Here is a 27141-nt window from a genome sequence, read left to right as displayed (position 1 = left end):
ATAGAGAAGGAGGCTTATATTACATGGATTTTTTGGAATTACCCAAGAAAACATTATGCTGCAATGTACAAAAAGTAGGTTTGGATCTTTTACACCAAAGATTTGGTCACCCTTGTATATCCAAGCTTCAGTACTTTCCAAACATGGAAAAATTTTGTAATTTTGAAACTTTCACTTGTGAAAAATGTATTCTTGAAAAAATGAAATGACTAGCATTTCAAGAAAGAACTTTTGTCTCTACTCGACCACTTGAATTAATTCACTCTGATGTTTGGGGTCCTGCACCAGTTACGTCAAAAGGTGGGTTTTTATACTATGTAATTTTCGTGGATGACTTTACACGATATACCTGGATTTACTTTCTCAAACACAAATTTGAAGTGTTCTCTTTTTTTCAAATATTTCATAATATGGTCAAAAATCAATTTAAGAATGATATTTCAATATTTCGCACTGATTCAGGGGGAGAATTTTTATCAACTGAATTTAAAGAATATTTGAACTCACATGGAATTTCACACCAAAAATCTTGTCCCTATACCCCTCAACAAAATGAGTTAGCTGAGAGAAAACACAGACACATTATAGAAACAACTAGAACACTACTTATCACACATCAAGTTCCTAAAGTTTTTTGGGCCGAAGCTATTTTAACTGTTGTGTATCTTATTAATAGGATGCCCTCATCCTCAATAAAGAATATTTCTCCTACTGAAAAGCTTTATAAACAAAAACCTGATTATTCTAGACTAAGGATGTTTGGGTGCAAGTGCTTTGTTTTTACAGATAAGAATGATAAATTATCTCCCCGTGCTATACCCTGTACTTTTTTAGGATATGCAAATAATCAAAAAGGATACAGATGTTTTGAACCTAAAAACAACAAGTTATACGTTTCAAGGAATGTATCATTTGTAGAAAATGAAAGTTTTTTTGAAAACAAAAATTCTACTGAAATAGATGAGTATTCCTTCTTGTTGGATCTAGTTCCAAAGGATAGTGAAAGAGAAATTGATCTAGATGATCAGATGGATGTGATTGATTCTGATCCTCATAGAAATAGTCAAGATTGTATTCAATACTCTAGACGAGGAAATTTAGAAAGACAGTGTGCCCTGGATAAATACACAAGGGAACATGAATCTGGCTCTTCATCTAGAAAATCCACTAGGATCTTGAGGGTACATGCAAAGTTTGTGTCATATCAGTCTTTTTCACCAAAACATCAAGCCTTTATTGCTCTAATTCATTCCTATGAAGAACCTACCAATTATGATATAGCCAAGGATCAACCAGAATGGGTCAAGGCTATGAAAGTCGAATTAGAAGCCTTATAAAAAGCAAATACTTGGACCATTCAAGACCATCCTCCAAACAACAAGAAACCTAATTGGTTGTCGCTGGGTGTACAAGGTGAAAACCAAGAGTGATGGCACTCTTAAAAGATTCAAGGCCCGGTTGGTGGCAAAAGGCTACTATCAAGAATATGGAATAGACTATGAAGAGACCTTTGCCCCAGTAGCTAGAATGACGACTGTTAGAATCCTAATAGCTCTTGCATCAATAAAGGGATGACATATCTTTCAAATGGATGTTAAAAATGTTTTTCTAAATGGAACTTTAGCTGAAGAAGTATACATGGACCCACCACCAGAAATGAATATACCTAAAGGGAAAACACTTCGCCTAAACAAGGCTTTATATGGTCTCAAGCAAGCTCTAAAAGCTTGGTATGATAAGTTTAGTAAGGTTATGCTTGATTTTAGTTTTCAATTTTGTCTTACTGACACAGTTTTGTTTGTTAAGAATTCTGATGCAAGTATTATCATCCTTCTACTCTATGTTGACGACATGATCATCACTGGAAGTGATAAACAGGGAGTTTATGATATTAAAAAATTTCTCAAAACACATTTTGAAATGAGTGATTTGGGTTTTTTGAAATGTTTTCTTGGTATAGAAGTTGCTTACTCACCTAGAGGTTACTTGCTAACTCAATCTAAGTTTGCATTAGATATTGTTGCCAGGTCAGGTATTTCAGATGAAAGACATGTTGATACTCCTGAGATTGTGAATGTCAAAATGAAGATTGATGATGGAGAGTCACTCGAGAATCCGACTCCGTATAGGCAACTTGTTGGGGCTCTATCGTATCTATCTATCACAAGACCTGACATTACACATGCAGTCCATACAACTAGTCAATTTCAACATGCTCCAACTTCTGTTCATATGGGAGCAGTTTTGCGTATTATTAGATATATCAAAAATTCTATTTCTCGAGGATTATTTTTATCTGCTTCCTCTAACTTAGAATTGATTGCTTATACTGATGCAGATTGGGATGGTGATCCAAATGACCGCCACTCAACTACAGGTTTTTGTGTCTTTTCAGGAGAATCCTTGGTGTCTTGGCGATGTAAGAAGCAATAAAAGGTCTCTCTCTCATCAACTGAAGCTGAATATATGGCAATGGCTACAACTACTATGAAATTAGTCTGACTTCGACGTCTACTTTCCGATATGGGAGTTGAAAGTCCAAAAGCATCAAATTTGTGTTGTGACAACAAGAGCTCTATCTATATTGCAAGCAATCGGACATTTCATGAACGCACCAAGCATATAGAAATGGATTGTCATTATGTTCGAGAGGAATTTTTGCGTGGCACCATCAATCTTCCCTATGTTGCTTCAGAATATCAGCTGACCGATTTCTTCACCAAGCCTCTCGCTGCTCCTAGGTTTCACTTTCTCTTAGGCAAACTTTCGGTTATCCAACCGTAAGTTTGAGGGGGAGTGTTAAAATATGTAATCTCATATAATATCTCATATGTAATCTCACAGACATGTAATGTTTTATCTCCTTTCTAGTTAGGATTTTTTGTTTAATTAATTCTAGTTAAAATACAACTAGAATTAGCCAAACCAGTCCATCATTGGACTGATTTGGCCTTTACCTTTTTGACTAGTCAAAAAGGTAAATCCAAAAAGAGCTGTTGGACTCCCCAACAGCTCTATTGGAGCCGTTGGAGAGTCCAACAGCTCTCTTAAGGCTTCTCTCTACCTCTCTATAAATATGGGGTTATTCCCCTTGTAAATACTTACTCTTGTTTTGGGTTTTTATCTCAAATCAATAAAATTGTTTATTTTTCATTTTTATACCCATTTCGGGTTGTGTGTATTCTTAAGTTCTCTTTGTGAACCTTTGTGGTTCTTATGATGTATTTGTGAGAACTTGTTGAGAGACATTTGTTGTAGCGTATTTTTCACTTTCTTACAGTGACAACAAGAGTGTTGTATACATTCCAAGCAATCATACATTTCATGAGAGGACGAAACACATTGAGATAGATTGTCACTACGTTCAAGAAGAATTCTTGAGAAAGACCATCGCATTGCTTTATGTTCCGTATGAATATCAATTAGCAGATTCCTTCACCAAAGCGCTTCCGTCTCCAAGATTTCACTTCTTACTTGGCAAACTCTTGATTGTTCCACCATGAGTTTGAGGGGGGTGTTAATATATATATATATAAAACCGAAATACCCAGCAAGGGTATTTCAATCTTTTCACTATAATAGGCGTCATCCCATTAGGGACTGACAACCTTTTTCACCTTTTTACTTTTTGTTTTTTATAATTTTTTGTTTTTTTATTGTTAGGTCAGCTCCAATATGACCGTTGGAGCTGCTCCCAACCATCATAAATATGACCGTTGGGAGCAGCCCAACAACCATATTGGCTGCCCCCTTTAGCCGCTTGTATTATAAATAGGCCTCATGGCCTTTGTATTATATCATCTCTTTTTTCAAGAGAGTTTCTATGCAATATACTTTCTCATTTGACCCTTGTGTGGGTGGTATGATTATTCAATCAAGTGTTCTTACTTGATTGAGGTGTGTGTTCTTGCATATTCATCGGATTCGATCCACTTCATTACAATCTGTCACATGGGTGCGGGTGCGGGTGCGGCAGGGGCAAAAATGTAATAAGTAATATATATATATATATATATATAAAGGGGGTTGGGGAATAGGCGGGTTTTTTTTTTAAACTTTGCAGTTGTCAGCTGCTGTCAGCAGCTGACAGACACCTGCTGCAGCTGTCAGCAGCTGTGCTGACAGCACAGCTGACAGCTGCTGTCAGCAGCTGTGCTGACAGCTGCTATCAGCAGCTGTGCGTGAAAAACTTACTTTATGCTAGTCTGTCAACAGCTGACAGACTAGCATAAAGTTTTTTTTAAAAAATTTCGAAGCCCATTTGGGCAATTTTTTTTTTTTAAAATGGACATTAATGATCCTGGGTGCGGTCAACGCACCCAGGATCGAGTTGACCGCACCCGGTGCGGCACCCGCACCCGCGTCGAGTCGCGTCGACGCGGGTGCGGCACCCTCCTAGCCGAATCCCTGTGACATAGATTACAATAAGAACCACTAGGGTTCATCCAGTATACCCAAAAAAGGGTATACAAAGCAATGGAAAAATGTAATCTTTATTTAAATGGAAAAACACCCACAAAAAAGTATATTTACAAAGGGGGAATAGCCCCATATTTATAACACACAAAGAGGGCTACTAGAGGGAGTCGTTGGGAGCCCAATGGCTCTAAATAGAGTCGTTGGGAGTCCAACGACTCTCTATTACTCTTTGCTTTTTGACTTTGGTCAAAAAGTAAAGAGTCCAAAACAGCCCAAAAAAATAAACTAAAAAACTATCCTAACTAGTTTCTAACTAGAATACATAACTAAAGTAAAAAGAACTAAAAAATGATATTACATTTTTTAACACTCTCCATCAAACTTAAGGTTGAATAACCGAAAGTTTGTTCAAGAGAAACTGAAATCGAGGAGCAGTTGAGAGGTTTGGTAAAGAAATATGCCAGTTGATATTCTGAAAAAACATAAGGAAGATCAATGGTGCCATGCAGAAATTTCTCTCGCACGTAGTGACAATCCATTTCAATATGCTTGGTGCGTTCGTGAAATGTCTGGTTGTTGACAATATAAATAGAACTTTTGTTGTCGCAGCATAACATGAATGCTCCCGTACTTTCAACACCCATGTCATGAAGCAAGCGCCTTAGCCAAACTACTTTCATAGTGATTCTAGTCATTGCTCTGTACTCAGCTTTAGTTGACGAGAGAGAAACTTTTTGTAGCTTCTTGCACCTCCATGAAATCAATGATTCACCTAAAAATACACAAAAACCAGTAGTTGAGTGTCGATTATTGGGATCACCTTCCCAATCAGTATAAGCAATTAAATCTAAAGAGGAAGAAGCAGACAAAAAAAATCCTCTAAAAATAAAAATTTTAATATATCTAATAATGCATAAAACAGCTTCCATATGGACAGTGGTAGGAGCATGCTGAAATTGACTTGTTGTGTGGACGGCATGCGAAATGTTAGGTCTTGTAATAGAGAGATAAGATAGTGCCCCGATAAGTTGTTGGTAAGGTGTTGGATTTTCAAATGGCTCTCCATCATCAATCTTTATTTTGATGTTCACAACTTCAGGAGTGTCAACCTGTTTTTTATCTGAGATACCAGACCTGTCAACAATATCCAAAGAAAATTTAGACTTAGTTAACAAATAACCTCTAAAAGAATAAGCAACTTCTATACCAAAAAAGAATTTTGAGAAACCCAAATCACTCATTTTGAAATGTGTTTTGAGAAATTTTTTAATGTAGTCAACTCACTGCTTATCACTTTTAGTGATTATCATGTCGTCTACATAGAGAAGAAGAATGATAATACCTCTATTAGAATTCTTAACAAACAAAATTGTATCAGTAAGGCAAGATTGAAAACAAAAATCAATCATAACTTGACTAAATTTATCATACCAAGCTTTTGGGGCTTGCCTAAGCCCATATAAAGCCTTATTTAATCAAAGAACTTTTCCTTTTGGCATATTGATGCAAGGTGATGGTTCCATATGTACTTTTTCAACTAGATTTCCATTAAGAAATGCATTTTTAACATTCATTTGATATATGTCATTTTTTTGAAGATGCTTGAGCTATCAGGATCCTAATTGTGATCCTTCTAGCAAATGGAGCAAAAGCCTCTTCATAGTCTATTCCATATTCTTGGAAATAGCCTTTTGCAACTAATCGAGCTTTAAACCTTCCAAGAGTGTCGCCACTCTTGGTTTTAACTTTATTCACCCATTGATAACCTATAGGTTTTTTACCTAGTGAAATATCTTGAATAGTCCAAGTATTTATTTTTTCTAAAGCCTCTAATTATGTTGTCATTGCTTCGACCCATTCGGATTGTTCTTTTGCTGCATCATAGTTAGAAGATTCTATATAGGAGTGTATTAAAGTAATATAGGAGACTCATATGACATCAATTTTTCAGGAGCTTTAGATACTCTAGATGACTTTCTAGTGGACACTTGATCATATCCTTTAGTATATTTTTCAAGAGCACATGGTTTCTCTAAATTATCTCGTCTAGAGTATTGAATACAATCTGGATGATCATTAAATGATTCTGTTGTCGTGTCAAGTTGCTCTTCTTGACTCTCATCTATATCACTTTCATCAATTTTTGGAACTAAGTCTAACAGAAATGAATATTCATCTATTTCCTTAGAGTTCTCACTTTCAAAAAAAACTTTCTTTATTTAGGAAGGACACATTCTTTGATACGTACAATTTTTTGGTTTTGAGATCAAAACATCTATAACATTTTTTATGACTTGCATATCCTAAAAAGGCACACAGGATAGTACAAGGGGAGAGTTTGTCATTTTTGTCGAAAAAAACAAAACATTGTACCTAAAAACTCTTAACCTAGAGTAATCTGGGATTTGTTTAAAAAGTTTTTCAACAGGTGAAATATTGTTTAATAAAGAAGATGGCATTCTGTTGATAAGGTAAATTGCAGTTAAAATAGCTTCAGCCCAAAAAATCTTTGGAACTTGATGTATGATAGTAAAGTTCTTGTTGTTTCGATAATATGTCTATGTTTTCTTTCTGCTAAACTGTTTTGTTGAACGGTATAAGGACATGATTTTTGATGTGTAATACCATATAGATTCAAATAATATTTAAATTCTTTTGACAAAAATTCTCCCCCTGAATCAGTGCAAAAAATTAAAATATCATTCTTGAATTGACTTTTAACTAGATTATGAAATATTCAAAGGTGTAAAAAAACTTCAGATTTATGTTTGAGAAAATAGATCTAAGTATATCTTGTGTAATCATCTAAAAAAATTACATAGTACATAAAGCTACCCTTTGAAATAAAGCTACCCTTTGAAATAACAGGTGTGGGACCTCATACATCCGAATGTATTAACTCAAGTGGACGTGAAGAGACAAAGGTTCTTTCTTGAAAAGACAATCTCTTCATTTCTCCAAGAATACATTTTTTATATGTAAAAGTTTCAAAATTACAAAAAAAAACATCTTTGAAAAAAATTAGAGCTTGGATACACTAGGATGTCCAAGTCTCCTGTGTCATAGATCTAAGTCAACTTTTTGAAAATTACAATACAATGTCTTCTTGGGTATTTTCAAAAAATCCATATAGTACAAGCCTCCTTCTCTATGGCCTTCCCCAACCAGCTTCCCTGACTGGTGATCCTGCACTCGACATCCACTAGAGGAGAAGAAAACATTACATCCATGGTCAGACAATTGTGAGACAGATAAAATATTTAAGTTGAGCTTAAGAATATATCTAACTTGTGGAATGCAAAATCTTTTTGAGTTTTGAAAACCTTTTTAAAATTTCCTACTCCTTTGATTTCAAGGGATGTTCTATCAGCAGTAAAAACATTTGATCCATTTGAGTTATAGCATTCGAATAACATATCAATGTTTGGTGTCATAAGAAAGGAAACATCAGAGTCCAGGAACCAAAGAGATTTACCAGGGTCAGAGATGCCAACGGAAGATACGGCAGCTCCAGTGGATAAAGATGCTCCTTTGAGCATGGGTTGAAGTGCTTACACCAATTGCGTTAAGGACATGCTTTCAATCGATGGTTCACTTGATTCTTGAGGAGGTCCGACAGAGGTAACCTTCTTTTCATATGGTTTCTTCAACTTCGGACAATAAGTTTTTACATGTCCCAGTTCTCGACAATAGTAACAAATTACTTTCCTTTTTTCAAAATCATTTTCATTTCTCTCATCATTTGTCCTCTCATAATTTGGAGGTTTATATGTACGAACATGGTTTTCCGATCTAGACACGGCCTAAACCGAGTCATCATCACTCTTGATGATTCTATTCTTGAGCTTATTCTTTTCCCTGCTTAATTCATCTATTGTGTCTTCTACTGAGGGAACCTTCCCTCGATGAAGAATAATGGACTTGGTAGATTCAAATTCCGATCTTAGTCCATTAACAAATTGGAAAAAGTGTTCCGCATTTATTTGATTTTGGCAGAGTTATATGTCTTGTGGGCAATGCCATTTTGGCTAAAAAAGAGTTTAACTCTTCCTATAATTCGAATAAGCTATTATAGTATTCTCTAATACCTTTGTCCCCTTGAACCATATTCCAAACTTGGTTTTGTAAATTGCACACGTGCAATATCTTTAAGAGAATACATTCTCTTAAGATAGTCTCACGCATCATTGGCATGTTCAAATTTTGTGCGACTTAAACATTTCTTGATATCCATGCTACTTATGAGTGGCGTGTCCCATTCTCCATTTTTTCCACTTTTTCTCATAAGTGGTAATGGCTTTAGTTTTTTTAACCTCCGTAAGAGTTATTTCTTTTTCTCCTTTAATCTTTCTAAGAATTAGCTTAGGTTCCAACTCGGTCTCATCCACTAATCCCCGTAACCCCTTTCCCCATGTAACATAGTTTGAATCGTTGAGTTTAATGAGTTTAATGGTGACATTATCATTGTCATCCATTTACAAGGTTTGGATAAAGAAATGGCAAAGAAAAGAAAGAAGAAGAGTAGAAGAAAATAAAGAGAAGAGAGAATATGTACTCCACCACGGATAGTGAGTACGAGCATTCCTCCAAGCTTTTGCACGATCACAACTTCACATATACTTGAAAAGAATGCCACTTTATTTTCAAACTTTGAGTGGCATGCTTCTTGATGCACCGATAAAAATGTAATGAAGTATGTGGAAGAATCAATAATGCAAATGCATTCACAATGTCTAACAATGGACTTCGCACAAAGGCACAAAGAAGAAATCCACTAAGGGATAATACGAAAGGCCCTGTAACAAGGCTACACACATAAAATAAACACTCTTTTTATTAAAGAGGAGTTCACAAAAGCATGTCATACACAAGTGGGGAAAGCCCCTATTTATACACTTCAAGGGACCACAAAGGGGCTCCCAATAGAGTCGTTGGGAGCCCCCAACGGTCACATTTGTGACCGTTGGGAGCCCCCAACGATCACATTTGTGACCGTTGGGGGGGCCAACGACTCTATGGTGGGGCCCCGTATGTGGCTTCAAAAAAGAAAATAAAAAAGAAAAAGAAAAAAAGAAAAGAAGAAAAATAAATATCCCTATCGGGTATTATGGGTATTTGAATATATATATATATATATATATATATATATTGATACATATATTTTAACACCCCCCCCCCCTCAAACTTTATGGGGAGATGACCGAAAGTTTGCCAAGGAGAAACAAGAAGCGAGGAGCAAGAAGTGCTTTAGTAAAAAAGTATGTGAGCTGATATTCGGATGTAACGTATGGCAGTGTAGCTGTCCCACAAAGATACTCATCACGAATATAATGATAGTCCATTTCTATATGTTTGGTCCGCTCATGAAAGGTGTGATTGCTGGCAATATAGATAGCACTTTTGTTGTCACAATAAAGCTTCGAGGCACCGAAAATTTCAACTCCCATATCTTGAAGAAGACTTTGAAGCCACACAAGTTCTGTTGTAGTGGTTGTCATAGCCTGGTACTCAGCCTCAGTAAATGATGAGACTTTTTGTTGTTTCTTGCATCTCCAAGCAATTAGCGAATCTCCTAAAAAGACACAAAAAACAATAGTTGAGATTCTATCATTTGGGTTTCCTCCCCAGTCAGCATCAATATAGGCAAGCAAATTTAATGAAGAGAGTGAGGATAGAAATAGCCCTTTAGTTAGAGTGTTTTTTATGTAGCGAATAATCCGAAGCACGGCACTCATATGCACGGTTGTAGGAGCATGATGGAATTGGCTAGCAGCGTGAGCGATGTCTGGCCTGGTGATGGTCAAATAGGTGAGAGATCCAATGAGTGGTCTGTAGGGTGTAAGGTCATCCAGTAGAACCTCATCCTCCAACCGTAGTTTAGCATTGATAACCTCTGGAGTCTCCACCTTTTTGTCATCTGAAATTTTAGATTTGGAACATATATCTGCAGCAAGCTTCATCTGTGATAACATATACCCTCGAGGAGAGTATGCAACTTCAATGCCAAGAAAATATCTGAGGAAACTTAAATCAGACATATCAAAGTTATCTTTTAACATATTTTTAACATCAATAATACCACTTTCATCATTGCCTGTGATGATCATATCATCAACATAAAGCAAAAGAATAACAATACTATTACCTTCACTTTTAACAAAGAGAACAGTGTCAGTATAACAAGAACGAAATCTCAACTTGCTCATGATAACACTAAATCTATCATACCAAGCCTTAGGGGCTTGTTTAAGACCATATAAAGCTTTTAATAATTTAAGGGTTTGACCTTGTTCAAGAGTAATTCCTGGTGGAGGGTCCATATATACTTCTTCATTTAATTGACCATTAAAAAAGCATTTTTAACATCCTAATTGGAATATAGGTCATTTCTTAGATGATGCTACAACAATAAGGGTTCGAACACTAGTCATTCGAGAACAGGAGCAAAAGTCTCATCATAGGTTGTATTCTTGTGAGTCCCTTAACCACTAATCTTGCTTTATATAGTTCTAAGGAACCATCACTTTTTGTCTTAACTTTGTAAACCCAACGACATCCAATAGCTTTTTTATTTGGAGGAAGCTGAACTATTTCCCAAGTTTTAGCATTCTTTAAGGCATCTAGTTCTACCCACATTGCTTCAATCCAATGTGCTATATTTTTTGTTTGATTATAGTGAGAAGGCTCATAGTATGAATGTGAGGCTAGTAGACAAGCTCTATAATTTGGTGAGAGAGATTCATATGAAACAAACCTATTAGGTGAGATTGATTCTCTAGAGGAGCGCCTAACGGAAGTTTCTTCTAGATGTTCATTAAGCCACAAGAATTTTTCGAAAGCACTAATAGGTTTCTCTTCCTCACGGCGAGTGTAAGCATGTAGATTGTCACCATTAGTTGGTGATGTTTCAATATTATGTGTATCTTCTAATATTTCTGAATGACTTAAAGTTTCATCATGTGTATCTTCTAAAAGATCAATTAAAAACATATATTCAATTTCATTTTGTTTGTCTAATATTTCAAATCCGTTCTCATCTTCTAGAAATGTCCCATCTTTTGAGACATATAACTTATTGTTTTTATAATCAAAACATCTATATCCCTTTTGATTTTCACCATATCCCAAGAATACACATTCAATAGCCTTTAGTGATAATTTATCTCTTTTATATAAAAGAACAAAGCATTTACATCCAAAAATACGAAGACGATTGAAATCGAGTATAATTTTAAAAAGTTTTTCATAAGGAGAGATTATTTAATTTTGAAGATGGCATTCGATTGATTAAGTAAGTGGAGGTTAACATGGCTTCGACCCAAAAAAAATTTGGAATATTTTTAAAAATAAGTAATGATCTAGTGGTTTCTAAGATATGCCTATGTTTTCTTTCCGCTAGGTCGTTTTCTTGTGGAGTTCTTGAACATGATCTTTGATGACAAATGACTTGTTGTTTTAAATATGTTTGAAGTTCATTTGATAGGTATTCTCCTCCGGAGCCGGATCTAAGAATGGATATGTGACTTTGAAATTGATTTTGAATTTTTGCACAAAATTCTTTAAAAAAGGTAAAGACTTCCGATTTAAGATTAAGAAAATAAATCCATACATATCTAGTATAATCATCAATAAAGGTCACATAATATGAATAACCACCTTTAGATAGAACCGGATACGGTCCTCAAACGTCGGAGTGCACCAATTCAAAAGGTCTAGTTGAAATAAAGGTTCTTGTAGGAAATGGAATAGACTCCATTTTTCCAAAAATGCAATCTTTACAATTGATATTTTTTTCTTTATAAAACTTATTTTCAAAAGAAAAAAGATACATTTTAGAATAACTTGGATGTCCAAGTCTTTTATGCCAAGTTTCAATACTTTTATCTTAGACATAAGTACAAAAAGAGTTTTTAGGGAGTGTCAAGTGATCCATATAGTAATGATCTTCCTTTCTATGATGTTGCCCAATCCGCTTTCCAGATTGGAGATCCTGCACAAAGCACCCTTGAGATGAAAAAGAGATTTCACATCCATGGTCGGTAATTTGGGAAACGCAAAAAAGGTTGAGATTTAGTTTAGGAACTATTCTTACTTTTGGAACAAAAAAATTTGAAAATTTTTAGGATCTAGAGTTCCAATTCCATTTATTTTGAGAAAAGTTCTATCGGCCGTAGAGACAAGATATTTTTGAAATGGTGCATACGTTGGTTAAAGCATTTTCATGGGGAGTCATGTGAAAAAAAAGCTCTGGAATCTAATATCCAAGAAAATGTACCGGGAGGTGATGAAGAGGCAATGGCGGCACCGAAGGTAGAGGAAATAGCCTTTAATATTTGTTGGAGCCATGGATATTTGACCAAGAGTGTCCTTGAAATCCCCGTTTTTTGCCTTCATCTTCTTTAGTGGAGGATTCCTCAACGGAAGCCACCTTAGGCTTGAAAGTCCCATTTAATTTTGGGCATGCGGGTTTAATATGTCTCGGCTCATAACAATGATGACATATAATCATCTTCCTTCCACTATTCTCTTGTTTTCCAAAATGAAGTGGCTTGTATGTTTTAACATGATTGTCGGGTTTACATACGGCAAGAACTTCATCCATGCTTTTACTCATGCCATGCCGAGTTTCTTCTTGAGTAATTTCGGCAATGGCATCCTCTAATGGAGGAAGAGTGGATCTATGAAGGAGTGAGGATCTCACGTGTTCAAATTCAGGATAAAGCCTAAATAAAAATTGAAACAATCTATCTTGTTCCATTTGTTTTTGTCTAAGCTCAACATCCTCCATAGCCACCCATTTAGGCTCTAAAAGAGCCAATTCATCCTACAAAGAGTTTAGAGCACTATAGTAATCTTGGATGCTCATATCCCCTTGTTTTGTAGTTCTAACTTTCTCTTGCAAGAAATAGGCTCTTGCAAGATCTTTTTGGGTATACATACCCTTCATAAAAAATCAAGCTTCATTGGCTCGATGAAATTTAGCAATATTGGCACATACCTTTAGTTCAACATTATTCATAAACCATGCTAGGATTTTTGCATGGTTGCTCTCCCAATCTTCCACTTGTCGTTGATGGTCTTCTATTGCTTTGAAGCGAGCATCTCCCTCAAGAGCTTTTTCTTGACATCCTTCCATCTTTGTGAGCTTAAGTTGAGGTTCCGAAATGATCCCCATTACATAACCCCAAAGCTTCTTTCCGTTGAGATTAATTTCCTTTGAGATTATTTTCCATTGTGGATGCCCACATCATGTAATTTTTTTCATTGAGCTTGAATGATAGGTCGATATTGGTCTTCATTGCTTCAATAAGAGAATATATAAAAGTGGAGAGAGAGACAAGCTTTCACTTTGAAAGAATCGGATGGCTCTGATACCATGTAATGAAGTTTGCGGAAGAATCAAGAATGCAAATGCATTCACAATGTCCAACAATGGACTTAGTACAAAGGCACAAAGAAGAAATCCACTAAGGGATAATACGAAAGGCCTTGTAACAAGGCTACACACATAAAATAAACACTATTTTTATTAAAGAGGTCACAAAAGCATGCCATACGCAAAGGGGAAAGCCCCTATTTATACACTTCAAGGGACCACACGGGAGCTCCCAATAGAGTCGTTGGGAGCCCCCAACGGTCACATTTGTGACCATTGGGGGCCCCAACAACTCTATGGTGGGGCCCTTATGTGGCTTCAAAAAAGAAAAAGAAAAGAAATACAAAAAAGAAAAGAAGAAAAATAAATACCCCTATTGGGTATTATGTAAAAAAACCATAATACCCCTATTGGGTATTATGGGTATTTGAAGATATATATATATATATATATATAAACAAAAAATAGCTTGATCACTACCAAACTCTGTTACCATGTAAGAAGATGAGACCCACAATCGAATCTTCAAATGATACTCAGAAGAACCACGAAGGTTCATAAAGAATGCACACTCACAAGAACCACTAGGGTTCATTTTCATACAATATACCCAAAAAAGGGTATACAAAGCAATGAAAAAATATAATCTTTATTTAAATGGGAAAACACCCACCAAAAAGTATATTTACAAGGGGGGAATAGCCCCATATTTATAACACACAAAGAGAGCCACTAGAGGGTGTTGGGCTCCCAACGGCTCTAAATAGAGCCGTTGGGAGTCCAACCACTCTCTAGTACTCTTTGCTTTTTGACTTTGGTCAAAAAGTAAAGAGTCCAAAACAGTCCAAAAAAATAAACTAAAAAACTATCCTAACTAATTTCTAACTAGAATACATAACTAAAGTCAAAAAAACTAAAAGAAATGATATTACATTAAGATATTACATTTTTTAACATAAACTTGCTTCAGATAGTTCCACACATCCTTGGAATACTCATACTTCACTATGTTTAGAGCAATATTTTGCTCTACAGATCCCAAAATCCATGACTTCACTTTTGAGTTTTCTTTATCCCACTTAGGAAAAGCAAGTATATAATCCTCATCCTCCTCCTCTAGCTTCTTCTTTGACCCATCCAAATACCCTCCATAACCAAAGCCCTTAATAACAGTCCTTAATTATTCAACCCAATAAGTGTAGTTGGTTTCATCTAACTTAACAGGAATCAACTGAATAATCTCCTTTTTATCCATGATTCACACCCCAAAACTCCAATGAAAAAAGCTGCACAACACACAATCACAACAAATATGCAACCCAAATATGTTGAACAGAATAAGTAGCAACCACAATCTGATAGAGTAATCAACTCTGCTGAAATAGTAATCCCGATGCAAAGAGGACAACTTAAACTTGCAATACCACAAAGAGCAGAGTCAACAAACTGCTGCATATCAAAACTGAGATGGTAACAACCCAAAATGAGGTTGAGGGAAGAAACACAGGCCTGATAACCTTTCTAGTAGAAAATAGGGGCCTCACAAACCTCGAACAAATCCACCCGTGCTTAAAAAGGGAACTCGTGCTTGGTTTAAGAAATTCAGTATCGGTGTGATATTACTTGGGTTTGAACAAAATCACCATAACCCTGCTTTGTGTGTTTCATCCTCTGTATATGGGAGGTTTGTAGTACTATTGTATGTTGATAATATGATCATTACAGGAGATGATGTGCAGAAAGTTGAGGATACCAAAAAAAAAATTGTAGTAATTTTTTAAATGAAGGATCTAAGAAAATTGAGGTATTTTCTTGGCCTAGAAGTTGTCAATTCAAGAAGAGGTCTTTTCTTGTATCAGCATAAAAAGAGTATCATCTCCAATGGAGGCTAATGTTAAGTTGCAACTAAGGGAGAAAAGCTTGAGGATCTAGTGATATACAAACAACTGTTGGGTAGCTTGATATACTTGACCATTTCTACGCATGATATCACACAAGCAGTTTATGTAGTTAGCTAGTTTATGAGCTCTCCTACATCGGTTTACCTTGCTACTATGCTTAGAATCATTCAGTATGTGAGAGACATCATGCACTTTGGGATGCTCCTTTGTTCATCATTTTCCACAAACATTGAGCTTTTTGTGATTCAGATTTTGGAGATTAGACTGAGGACTGTCTTTCTACTACTGGATTTTTGTCTTTCTTGAGAGCTCTTTGAACACCTGGAAGAACAAAAAGCAACAAGTTGTTTTGTCTACAGCTGAGGCAAAATATAGAGTTATGGCTTAAGTGACTGCTAAAGTCATTTGGATAAGATGGCTTCTGGGAGAGTTTGATGTTGCAGTTTGTGGGAGAACCTCCTTGTATTGTGATAATATGAGTGTAATTCATATTGCAAAAAACTCAGAATTTCATTAAAGGACGAAGCATATTGAGATAGGTTGTCACTTTACAAGGAGGGCATATGAGGATGGAATTATATCCTTAGAGCATGTTAGCTCAAAAGGGCATATTGCAGATATCTTTACAAAGAGTTGGGCACCGGTGCATTTTTAGTTATTCTTATTCAAACTTTGGATGATTCTATTAGGATCATCTCAAGTTTGAGGGGAAGTGTTGGAATATGTGTTTCATTATATTACTTATTCTTTTACTTAGCTTCTCTTGTACATAATATTGTTTATAGGGGCTCTTTTGTAAGTTTTTGCTTTCTTGTAATATGTTAAGATGGGAAGGGCAATTTAGTCATCCCTCTGTTAGGAACAGGGGTCGACCTCTTTTTTATAATGTTCTATTTTTTACTATTGAAACTAACGAGGTATAATTCAAGTTTCTTCTCCACTCATTTTTATTCATCTTGATGCCCTCATCTTCTTTATTTCAATAAGCCTTCAATCCCTCACATGCTATGTCACATAGGTGCGGGTGCGGGAGGGTATATATATATAGGGAAATGAAAACCACTTCAATGAAAAACCCTTCCAAGCCTCTCCAATGGACGTTTTATTGGAATTTTGTTTTTTTTTAGATTCCGACCATACAGATGTGATCTATATGCTTGTTTTTATAGGAATCAGTTCTTGGAGTATTTGATTCTGATGCATGGATAGGTTTTTATAAGTTTCAAAATCAACGGCGTACAATTTTATTAAATTTTTGAGGCTCCAAATATCATTTTTTTCTATCCAAAATCCATGATCCAAGTGTCAATTTATAGTAAATCAAACATGTTGAACACATCTATACGGTCAGAATTTTGAAAAAAAAAACACCAACATTTTTTCATTGGGGAGGTTTGTGAGGGTCTCTATTGGGGAGGTTTTCATTCCCATATATATATATATATATATATATATAACTTGGGTGCGGGGGGGCTAGAGGTACCCTTGGGAGGCTCGTGGTACCCTTGGAGGGCTCGAGGAAACCGTTGTTTTTTTAAAAGAGGGGGGCTCAAGGTACTATCGATTCTCGAGGTACTCTCAAGCCCCTCCCATTTTTTAATGGATCAAAATGGACTCAGTCAAAGTTGACCAAGTCCATTTTGGACAAAAATAACCCTAGGTATGGGTTGACTGCACCCAGTGTCACATTGACCGCACCGGGTGCCGCACCCACATCCAGTGGCCTCTATGGCGAGTCTCTGTGACATAGCTCACATGGAGTAGACATGAAGTTGATAAACAAGGAAGAGAAGAGACTAACCAGTACAACAAAGGAGATGTCTCAATAATGTGCAATATAAAATAGTAGGATTGGATAAAGTCTATGTAGTCAAAAGCATTAGGCGGTGCCTAGTCAGTAGACCCCTAAAAAGACTAGTCGAGGACTAAACAGGACTAGTCGGTACCCTAATTAAAATATAAAAAAGTATACAAAATATACATAAAAATATATTTAATTCTTTTACTAATAAGATTTGCATATGGTTTTTATTGATTTAGAGAAGGCATACGATAGAGTACCTAGGGACGTTCTCTGGTGGACAATGATGAAGAAAGGTGTTTCTCTCAAGTACATTAGTATAATTAAAGATATGTATGAAGGAGTAGTAACCAATGTCCGCACTTGTGGAGGGGTGACAACCAATTTTCCGATAACGGTTGGGTTACATCAAGGATCTGCTTTAAGCCCTTTCCTATTTGCGATAGTGATGGATGAGCTTACGAGATCAATTCAAGAAAATGTACCGTGGTGTATGTTGTTTGCTGATGATATTGTTTTGATTGATGAGTCTAGAGCTGGGGTTAATGCTAAGTTAGAATTATGGAGACAGACATTGGAAGCTAGAGGTTTTAAGTTGAGTAAGAGTAAGACTGAATATATGGAATGTCGGTTTAGTAAGCAACGAAGTAGTGATGGGAGTGTAGTGAAGCTTGGTGAGCAAGATATACCGGTGAATGATTATTTCAAATATTTGGGATCCATCATTCAAAAGTATGGAGCAATTGATGGAGATGTAAATCATAGGATAAAGGTTGGGTGGATGAAATGGAAAAGTGCTACTGGAGTGTTGTGCGATCGTAGAATGCCATTGCGGTTGAAGGGAAAGTTTTATAGGACGACTATTAGACCCGCTTTACTATATGGTACGGAATGTTGGGCTGCCAAGAGCCATCATATTCAAAAAATGAGTGTAGCTGAGATGCGGATGCTTAGATGGATGTGTGGAAATACAATAAAAGATAAGATTCGGAACGAAGAGATACGTAAGAAGGTAGGTGTTGCACCCATTGAAAATAAGATGCGAGAGAATCGTTTACGGTGGTTTGGACATATTCGGCGAAGGCCTAATGATGCTCCAGTTAGAAGGTTGGAGAAATGGGAAAATATATTAGTTAAAAGAGGTCGGGGTAGGCCTAGGAAGACTTGGATGGAGATGATAGGAAAGGATATGAATGCTTTGAACCTCACCGAGGACATGGCGTTGGATAGAAATGATTGGAGGAAAAGGATTCATGTGGAAGACCCAAAATGAATTTCTTTTTTGGTTCATATCGCTGACCCCAATTGTTTTGGGATGAAGGCGTAGTTGTTGTTGTTGTTGTTGTTGTACTAATAAGATGTAATTACACAAGTACAAAAGTACACATGCTTTCACAAAATATATTAATATACTCAACCAGAATATACATATATATAATTGTACACACACAAATATATATATATATATATATATTTCAATTATCCATAACATATTCAGTATAATCAACAAAATATGTTTTCAACCTTTTACAAAAGCATAATAACGCATACATATAAAAATAACATATTACATAATTCATAATACTAAACATGCTTTCAGGATTTTATAGAAAAAATCATCAGAAACAAACACACATATATATAGAAAATATAATCAATTCAAATTAACCACGCATGATTTTAATGTTTCACAGAAAAAATCACAAAAGCAAAGTAGCACACACACACACACACACACATATATATATATATAATAACTAAGCATGTTTTCATGATTTCACGAAACAAATCACACAAACACACAAAAGTATATATAATTATATATATATACAAAAAATAACAATATATACAAGAATAATAAATGGTTAAACTGCCCTCGTGCCTAGGCGGAAGGGCAGCTTAGTCGCCAACTAGGCGCCTTAGTCGGTGCTTAGTCGGCAAAATTGATACCTTTTAAGGTACCCACCTAGGAATTGCAAAGCCTAGGCATTTTACTTACGTCTGACCTACTAGGCGGACTAGTCGGTGACTAGTCAAGGCTTTTGACAAAATAGGATAAAGTTGATGAATTTCAAAAGCAAAAATATTACAAAGAACTCCAGTGAAACATTAGCAAAATACAAGGAAGCCACATGCACTGCAAGTCTTATATCTCATAAATCTCTTGAGGATCTAATCCACAACAATGAATAACCACGTTAAAGCATTTCACGTCTATCCAAAGAAAATTTACATTTGTGCCCCAGGTAGAGTAGAATTACTAGGAGGATGAACAAATGAAAATAGAAACTTGAAGTTTCCTTATCAACTAGATCTCATTGTTATTTCCCTCCACTGGCTTCTATTGTATTTGCGCCCTCCAAATCAAGGTGGGTTTTGGCATCACAACAGGACTTCATAATCTTGATGGAATAGGCTGCTAAAATTGGTGGGACCATCAGTGCAAGAAGCTTGTGAGATTTGGAATTCCCCTTGGTGGTTCTTAAGGGTATTGCTGAGAAAGGCATTTAAGTTTCAGATGTTGATGAAAACTGTATCGACCCATCCCCTATTACTAGAATGGATACTACAATGGACCTCAAAGATGATTCCTTAATCAGGACTTGCATAAAGTAATCAGTTAAAACCAGGTCCAACCCTTGAAAGGAGATAACTTTCATTTGCAGTCAAGTACAAGCTCTGTCCCCCATGATATGATGAAGTTAAGTTTTTCCTAGCCAATTTGATTTTGTCTCACTATTTAGAAAAAAACAGCTTGCAATTCTTGCACTTTTCTCTGTCACTATACATGACAGAAAAACATATTAGTCCCCAAGCGATGCTTTAGCCTGAAATGCAAAAGATAACTACAGATTTCATATGTCATTAAATTATAAGTTGGAAGAGAACACTTCCGTTTAGAATCATAAAGAAAAATAAATAAATAAAATACGAAGAATTTATATCAACTAAGTTTGCTTGGCAGTCTAAATGTCTCAAGAGTCCTACCACTAAAGATATCTGTTGACTGAAAATGCAATGTTTAGCATATGCTCGAGCACACAAACTGCAATGCCTCCTAAAAATGTTAAACTAGCCAACCCACATCTTACAAACTTTAATGTCAATGGATCAACAATAACTTTAGACATGTCATAGAAAAGCATGTCAGAAATTAGGGGTGATAATTAAGAGAAGGGAATCATCAAAAAACCTGTATAGGGGCTCGGAACATCGACACCAGTTGGAGAAAGAATCTCCTTCATTTCAGCTTCAATTGAAGGAAGGTTTGCTGCAGGACTAGGCCAATCTGTTCCATTCATCAAAACAGGTTTCCAGATGCCACGAGTTATTTCTGCAGAAAAATAAGTAATTATAGTGGCAAGAGTAGCCGGGAGAAAGTCCACAAGGTCCTTTAGGCCTGAAAAATGGTAACAAAACAAAATAGTTTATAAAACACTATCAAACTCGCCTTTAACAAATGGCACAATGTAATTACAAAGACAAATGAAATAGTTCGACGGGAAATAAATTAAAAAATGCATTAAAAATAGCAGGGTGGAAGAAATTTTATATCATAAACAGATTCACAGATCCTATTCATAATTTTTTTTTATGGCCAGGGAATCACGAGGTGGATAGAATAAAGATAACACATTTTTTAGCACATGCATGAACTAGATCACAATATGAAAACGAAAGAGGGTTTGCCAATGGAGTCAATACAATGTTAGAAAGTAGAGATTTACTTTGATACAACCCTCCGTTCCAAAATTGCCTTCAATGAAGAGGAGCATTCATCAGTCAACTACCAACTTGCACCACTTATATGTCACCCAATATTTGGCAGTTAACAATAACAAGAAAAGAAAATAACAAATCATAAAGATTAAAGAAACAATCCTGTGAATATAACCATCATGATAAAGATAAGCTGCCAGATGCAAGTGTATACTCAGAGAGGAACTTGCATCCGTATAGCTGGAGCTCTTGTATTTAGCAGTGCCCCACAAACAATTATCAAAAGAGTGATGAAATAATTTACAGGTTACCTACCTACCTACTAGCATTGGAAGAACATGGTAATAAGCTTACCCAGCAAATCTCAAAGCTAACCTGTAGTCAAATCCCGAGAGGAAAGCCTTCCATGAGCACATGCAGTTAAAACAGCTTCAAGAACAAGAGGAATGGCTTCCAACACCTCCCATGCAGGAATCATGGGCATCTGGTTAACATCTTCACTCATATTTCCTGATGAGCTGTTCATGCTGCCACTTGACGGGGTCCCAGGGAGAGAAGCTGATGTCCCACTTTTATTCATTTTCCAATAAATCATATTAAGAATCTTGTTAGCAACCTGATGGACTGGATTTCTGTTACAAAGTCCAGAAAGTGTGGAAGCTATGCAGGCCTGATTTTGGCAGTACCAAGCTTTTAACTTGGGGAATGAGTCAATATAAACTGGTCGAGCCAAGATTGATGAATCTTGCTGATTCACAAATGTACTACCTTTAAAAGTGTGTGAATTGAGCTGCCTATTGCGTAATAATAGAAGGTACTCCAAAGTCGTTTCATAAACAAAGGAAGGCCCACCTCCCACTGCACAAAGTTCATGAGGAGGCCTGTAAAACTTCCACAGACGAAGCTGAAAAAGAAATGCACATGAGAAAATAGCATATGCTGACGTATCATCTCCACTGCTTAATTTATAATGTGAAGAGGGCACTAGTGATCCAAACACCTCACAGATTGGCATCAAAGAGGCAGCAACTTCCGGTAACTGCAAAAGAATACTACCCTGATCAGTGACAAAAGAAGAAAAGCAAAAATCATCACAATATGGAGGCTCTAAGTCAAATTTTCAGTTATCTTAAAGGAAAATCTGAAGAAAAAATTATAAGGCATTCTTTGATGGTTATAGAAATTATTCTGGTGCAAAAATGTCACACTGACGTCGCTTATGATACGATACAATGCCAGACATGACACTATTAAGAGATAACATTATTGGGTCTTGGTCTGAGTCTGGACCCAGATCCAGAACCCAGATCCAATACGCCTGACGTGACACCCTGTTTCCCTGTTGTGCTGGAACTCTGTTGTACTGGGACTCCTTATTCTGCTGAGTTTCCTTGTTATGCTTTTCTATTATTGTGTTGGGCCTCTTTGTAGCTCTTATCCTGTAAAGTTTGTATTCTACACAAACACATGTAATATTTTCTATATATTGGAATCAATAGACCCACGTTCCCCCATTGGGAATCGTGGAATAGCAGCAGCAGCCCCAGTGTAAAACCTGTAAATTTTTAAGAGAAAATCAATAAAGGAATTGCTTTATTTCGAGTGGAAAATAGGTTTTTAGCTTTTTCTGTGTATTGTGTGTGTTTTACATGCTTAATTTTACTTTTCTGACAAAGAAGGGTAAAATGGTTATTTCAATAAATTACATAAATAAAATACTATTAAAATATTCAATATAAGCATTTTAATAAATTACAAACTCATTTGAGCATTTTTCGAACTTAACAAGATATATTTTAATGGTTCTCAAAATAATTTTGTAAAAAGGGGTATTTTAGTTATAAGATTAATCTTGGAAAATATATTTTTTTGAATGAAGTATTATTTCTAAAAACCGAATAGTTTGATTTTTAGTATTATTTTATTTTATTGTATTTTATTTTATTTTTATTTAATTTTCCTTTTTTCTTAAAGAAATTCTTTGGTTATTATTATTTTTATTTTTATTTTTATTTTTATTATTATTATTATTTTATCATATCGCTGACCCCAATTGTTTTGGGATGAAGGCGTAGTTGTTGTTGTTGTATTATTATTATTATTTTTTTTTTGGGGGGGGGGGTCCTCGGGTCGGGACCGAACTAGACCCGAATCGGGTCCGATCCGGACGCGATGTTCACCCCCTGTAAAACCCTAGCCGACTCTTTTTTTACCCCTTCTCATTTTCCCCCTTTCATTTTTCGCAGCCGCCTCCCCTCACGGAGTCTTCTTCTCCCCCTTCCTTTCTCGTCCGCAGGCCGGCGAAGCATCGCCATCACCGGCCCCTCTCCTCACCCTCTTCTCTTCCCCGTCTGGGTGCCAACCAACGGCCAACCTTGTGCCGTTGTCGTGAACCCTACGGCACCACCTTCTTCTCCTCTTTACTGTTCGCAGCCGCCCGTTGTGACCACCACCGCCTCCTCCTCTGTTTCCTTTTCCCCTTTCTTCACCTTCCATTCCCTCTTTTCTTCTCCCTGTTCCCGCGTAGCCAGCGAAGCCGCCACCGTCCTCCTCCTCCTATAAGCCAAGGTTCTTTCTTCCCCTTCTTTCCCTATTTCCATTTTCAACTATTTTCGACCTCCCACTCCTTCGGATTTGCCTTTTCAAATTCAGCATGGTCATCAGTGTCACCAGAGAAAATTTCGCATGAAAACCCTCTTTCACTTGCTCGATCCGATACTTGCATAGGGTGGTTGCACGCCTTTCTATCCGAGATCACGCCGTTGGTTCACGTGTTCCGGTTGGGTGTCAAGAAAGGTTCGTCGTCGTTCGAGTTCCTGCCTGAAGGTGAGTCCATCTTCAAATTTCTTCTTCTTATTCTTCTTTTGTTGGGGTATCGATCGATTGAGGTAGGGCGTTGATAGCTCTTCATTTTAGAAGTCCATCGAAACAAGAATTTCGATTTTTTTTTAGTTACGTTCAATCTTAGATTTCTTTAGGAGTATATTGCAGCAAGAATATGTTTGTCGTCTGCACAGTAACATCTAGTATTATTTGCAAAACTTGTAGGTTAATTTCATCATTCGGTTATCAGTGGAATTCCTGTTGTGTCGAGGTTAGGAAGTGTTTTGTGGGAATCTTTTTATAACCCACTCAGGTGGTAATGGGAGCTCCTGCAGGGATTGCATGCTTACATCCTAAATTTCAAAATTTAGGAATGTTTCATTCGGCGTAAGACAATGTGTTTATGTTTGAATATTTGAAGCAATGTTCATGTAGTGTTGCACGAGTGCGCAGCAGGTTTGCCCTCTTTATAACCGATTCTTTTCCTTTTTGTTTTTCAATTTGTCATGAAATTGCGGAAGACTTTGGTTGATCCATTTCGTAGTGAGATACATATATGCATCTTAGTTGATTTAAGTTGCTTATTTTAAAGTTTATATTTTAGCTGATTCCTAATTTTATCGTTGCCTTAGTTGTGTGTCTGATTCCCAATTGAAAATCGTGCGAGGTTGTTGTGCATGACCACAGGGGGTATACTTTTGCATTGTCGGTTCTTTTTTCTTTGTTCTCTTAGTATGGATTCGATTCTAATGAGTATATATATACATTTCGTTGGAATCGGGTACTTCGATGTGTGTGCTATCACCGGGTTGATGCACGGCAGTGTGCGACCTTAGGGCGTTGTCCAAACTTATTTTGAACTTGTTAGGGTGTCGCTTCGAGGTTTTTGCAAATCGGATCACCGAAGTTTGTTTTTGTTTTTGTTTTTGTTTTTGTTTTTATCGCTCATATGCGAGATCATATTTAGATAAGTTGGTCATCGTGTGTGTGCAGCTGTAGCGTTCTCTCCTTGTGAGAGGGACGAGTAGATCGTATCGTGTAGCACTTGCACTGGACCTTCAGGATCCCGAGTTTCGTTTTACTTTTCATCGCATCGAAAAGGTAGGATTCCTAAACTAAAGTTTTAGAATGTTATTCATGTTGCAAGATAGGAATCTAAATGTTAGAATTGTATTGTATTGCCTATATAAATGTGCATTGCAGGTGCGTAACACAGTAAATGCTAAGCATCGCATGCGGCTTAAAATGTCATGCAAAAAAATATAAGAATAATACAAATGCTAAAGCATGCAAATTGAGTAAATACTCGTGGTGAGTAAGTGATGCAAGCGCATCACATGTTATTTACTTTCTTGGATGCAACACTTTCTTGTTCACACACTCATTTAGTTGTGGATATCTAGGACTGTTTTGCTGGAGTTTGGAGATCATGCCGAGCATGATTTGAATGTATGGAAATAGAAGTGCTCTTATTTTTGTAGTTCGGAGACTATGCTAGTCATGGTTGTAGTTAGCGAGATATTGGAGTGTGTTTGTTGCAGGTACATGTTTGGCATTGTTGTAATATGAATGATTGAAAACGTTTGACATGACTATACATACTTGCATGAAGTTATTTTCGATATGATTATGCATTTCATATGAAATTGTATCATGAAAACATGTTTAAAATGAATGTATCATGTTTGTGAATGTGATTTCAACTTTCTAAATATGCTTGTAATGTGTGTAAACATGATTTGATGGTGTTACACATGAAAATATTGAATTATCAATGCATGCATAATAGTTCATGTAATTGCATTTTATGTTAAGCATGATTGAGATTAAGCCATGCATGCAATCATGTTAAAAATTGAATCAGGCATGTGATCTTGTATAGTAAATCATGACATGATAGGGTCATGCATGAAAATGAATACAAATTTGTTATGAATATTCATAAGAGCATGTAAATTTGAATTATGCAAGTGGCATAGATTTTGATATCATGCACGAGAGCATGTAAATTTGAATTATGCAAGTGGCATAGACTTTGATATCATGCATGAGAGCATGTAAGTTTAAGTTATGCAAGTGGCATAGACTTTTAAATTCATGCAAGGGCATGAGAGGGTTATCTTGTGAGAATATAATGTTTGGCTCTGACCTATGACTTAATAAATGAAGATTACCCCGGACCATATATTTTGAGGCGCTGGCAAGGTTGGGTTCTCTGAGATGGCTGGATCCGTTCCGATATCGTATCCTCCCGGGAAAGGGAAGGGAGGTACAAGCCTCGTGAGACATGTGTTTCAAGGGACGAAGGTGCCTCTTATTCCCGTCCCACGGAGGTTAGGGGACAGGTCTACCAGTGAGTCCTAGGTGGTAGTACCACAACTTTGCAGAGTTAGGGATGCATGGCCGATTTTTTTGCCGGCGATTTTTGTTTGGCGTAGGCCAAGACCTGAGACCATAGGTCCGTTCTCCCAACCACTGCGCTACAAGGTTGAATCGCTCGGGAAAGACCCAATTAAGTCATAAGAGGGTAATAAAAATACATAAAATAATGAATACTCCTATGGTTGTTTCTAGATGTCTATACTCTCTTTTGCACCAGATGGGTTTGAATAACAAGAGAAACAATTAATTAGATTTTAGGATAACTACTTACATATGCATACTCATATATTGTGAATATATAAAGATTTTTAAGTTGGCATGATTATTGCATATGAATTTTTGTCACATGTGAATTAAAAATACATGTTTATACTTTGTCATATGATTTGACCTATCGTTACAAGCCAAGGGCTTAGTTCTTGCACGTAAGGTGCTTGTGTGTGCGAGGCACATGAGAAGGGTCAAGATAGGACATGTTCCATTATGATATTTGAATTGCAAGTTCATAAATATTCTGATAAATGACATGTGAATTGATAATTGAAATAACGCATGCCTTAGTCATATGTTGGACATGAGCATGTTTTCTGTTGAGCATAAAGAAAGTGAATGGTAGCATCACATGATAAATTGTATTTTTGCTTCACTTTGGAGTATGCTACAAACTATTAGTTTCATTCATTTATGCAAATGATTATAATGTATACGAATGAATATGA

At 36.3% G+C, this 27141-nt stretch overlaps 1 protein-coding gene across 3 annotated transcripts in view; it reads right to left on the bottom strand.

The window, feature by feature from the left end:
* LOC149842782 (mediator of RNA polymerase II transcription subunit 33A-like) overlaps positions 1-27141 on the bottom strand; it is a 77375-nt gene that overhangs the window by 29543 nt on the left and 20691 nt on the right. For all 3 annotated transcript variants that reach the window (XM_089999430.1, XM_089999432.1, XM_089999431.1), the window contains exons 10-11: positions 21593-22256; positions 20691-20897 (exon numbers count right to left, since the gene is read on the bottom strand). In XM_089999430.1, the coding sequence (XP_089855556.1) occupies positions 20691-20897; positions 21593-22256 (871 nt within the window). The remainder of the gene's footprint in view (positions 1-20690; positions 20898-21592; positions 22257-27141) is intronic.

Source organism: Nuphar pumila, chromosome 3, assembly GCF_984573655.1.
Source record: "Nuphar pumila chromosome 3, dmNupPumi1.hap1.1, whole genome shotgun sequence".
Lineage (NCBI taxonomy): Eukaryota > Viridiplantae > Streptophyta > Magnoliopsida > Nymphaeales > Nymphaeaceae > Nuphar > Nuphar pumila.
The sequence above is the reverse complement of the archived record's forward strand: the minus strand, read 5'-3'. Positions and strand labels throughout refer to the sequence as shown.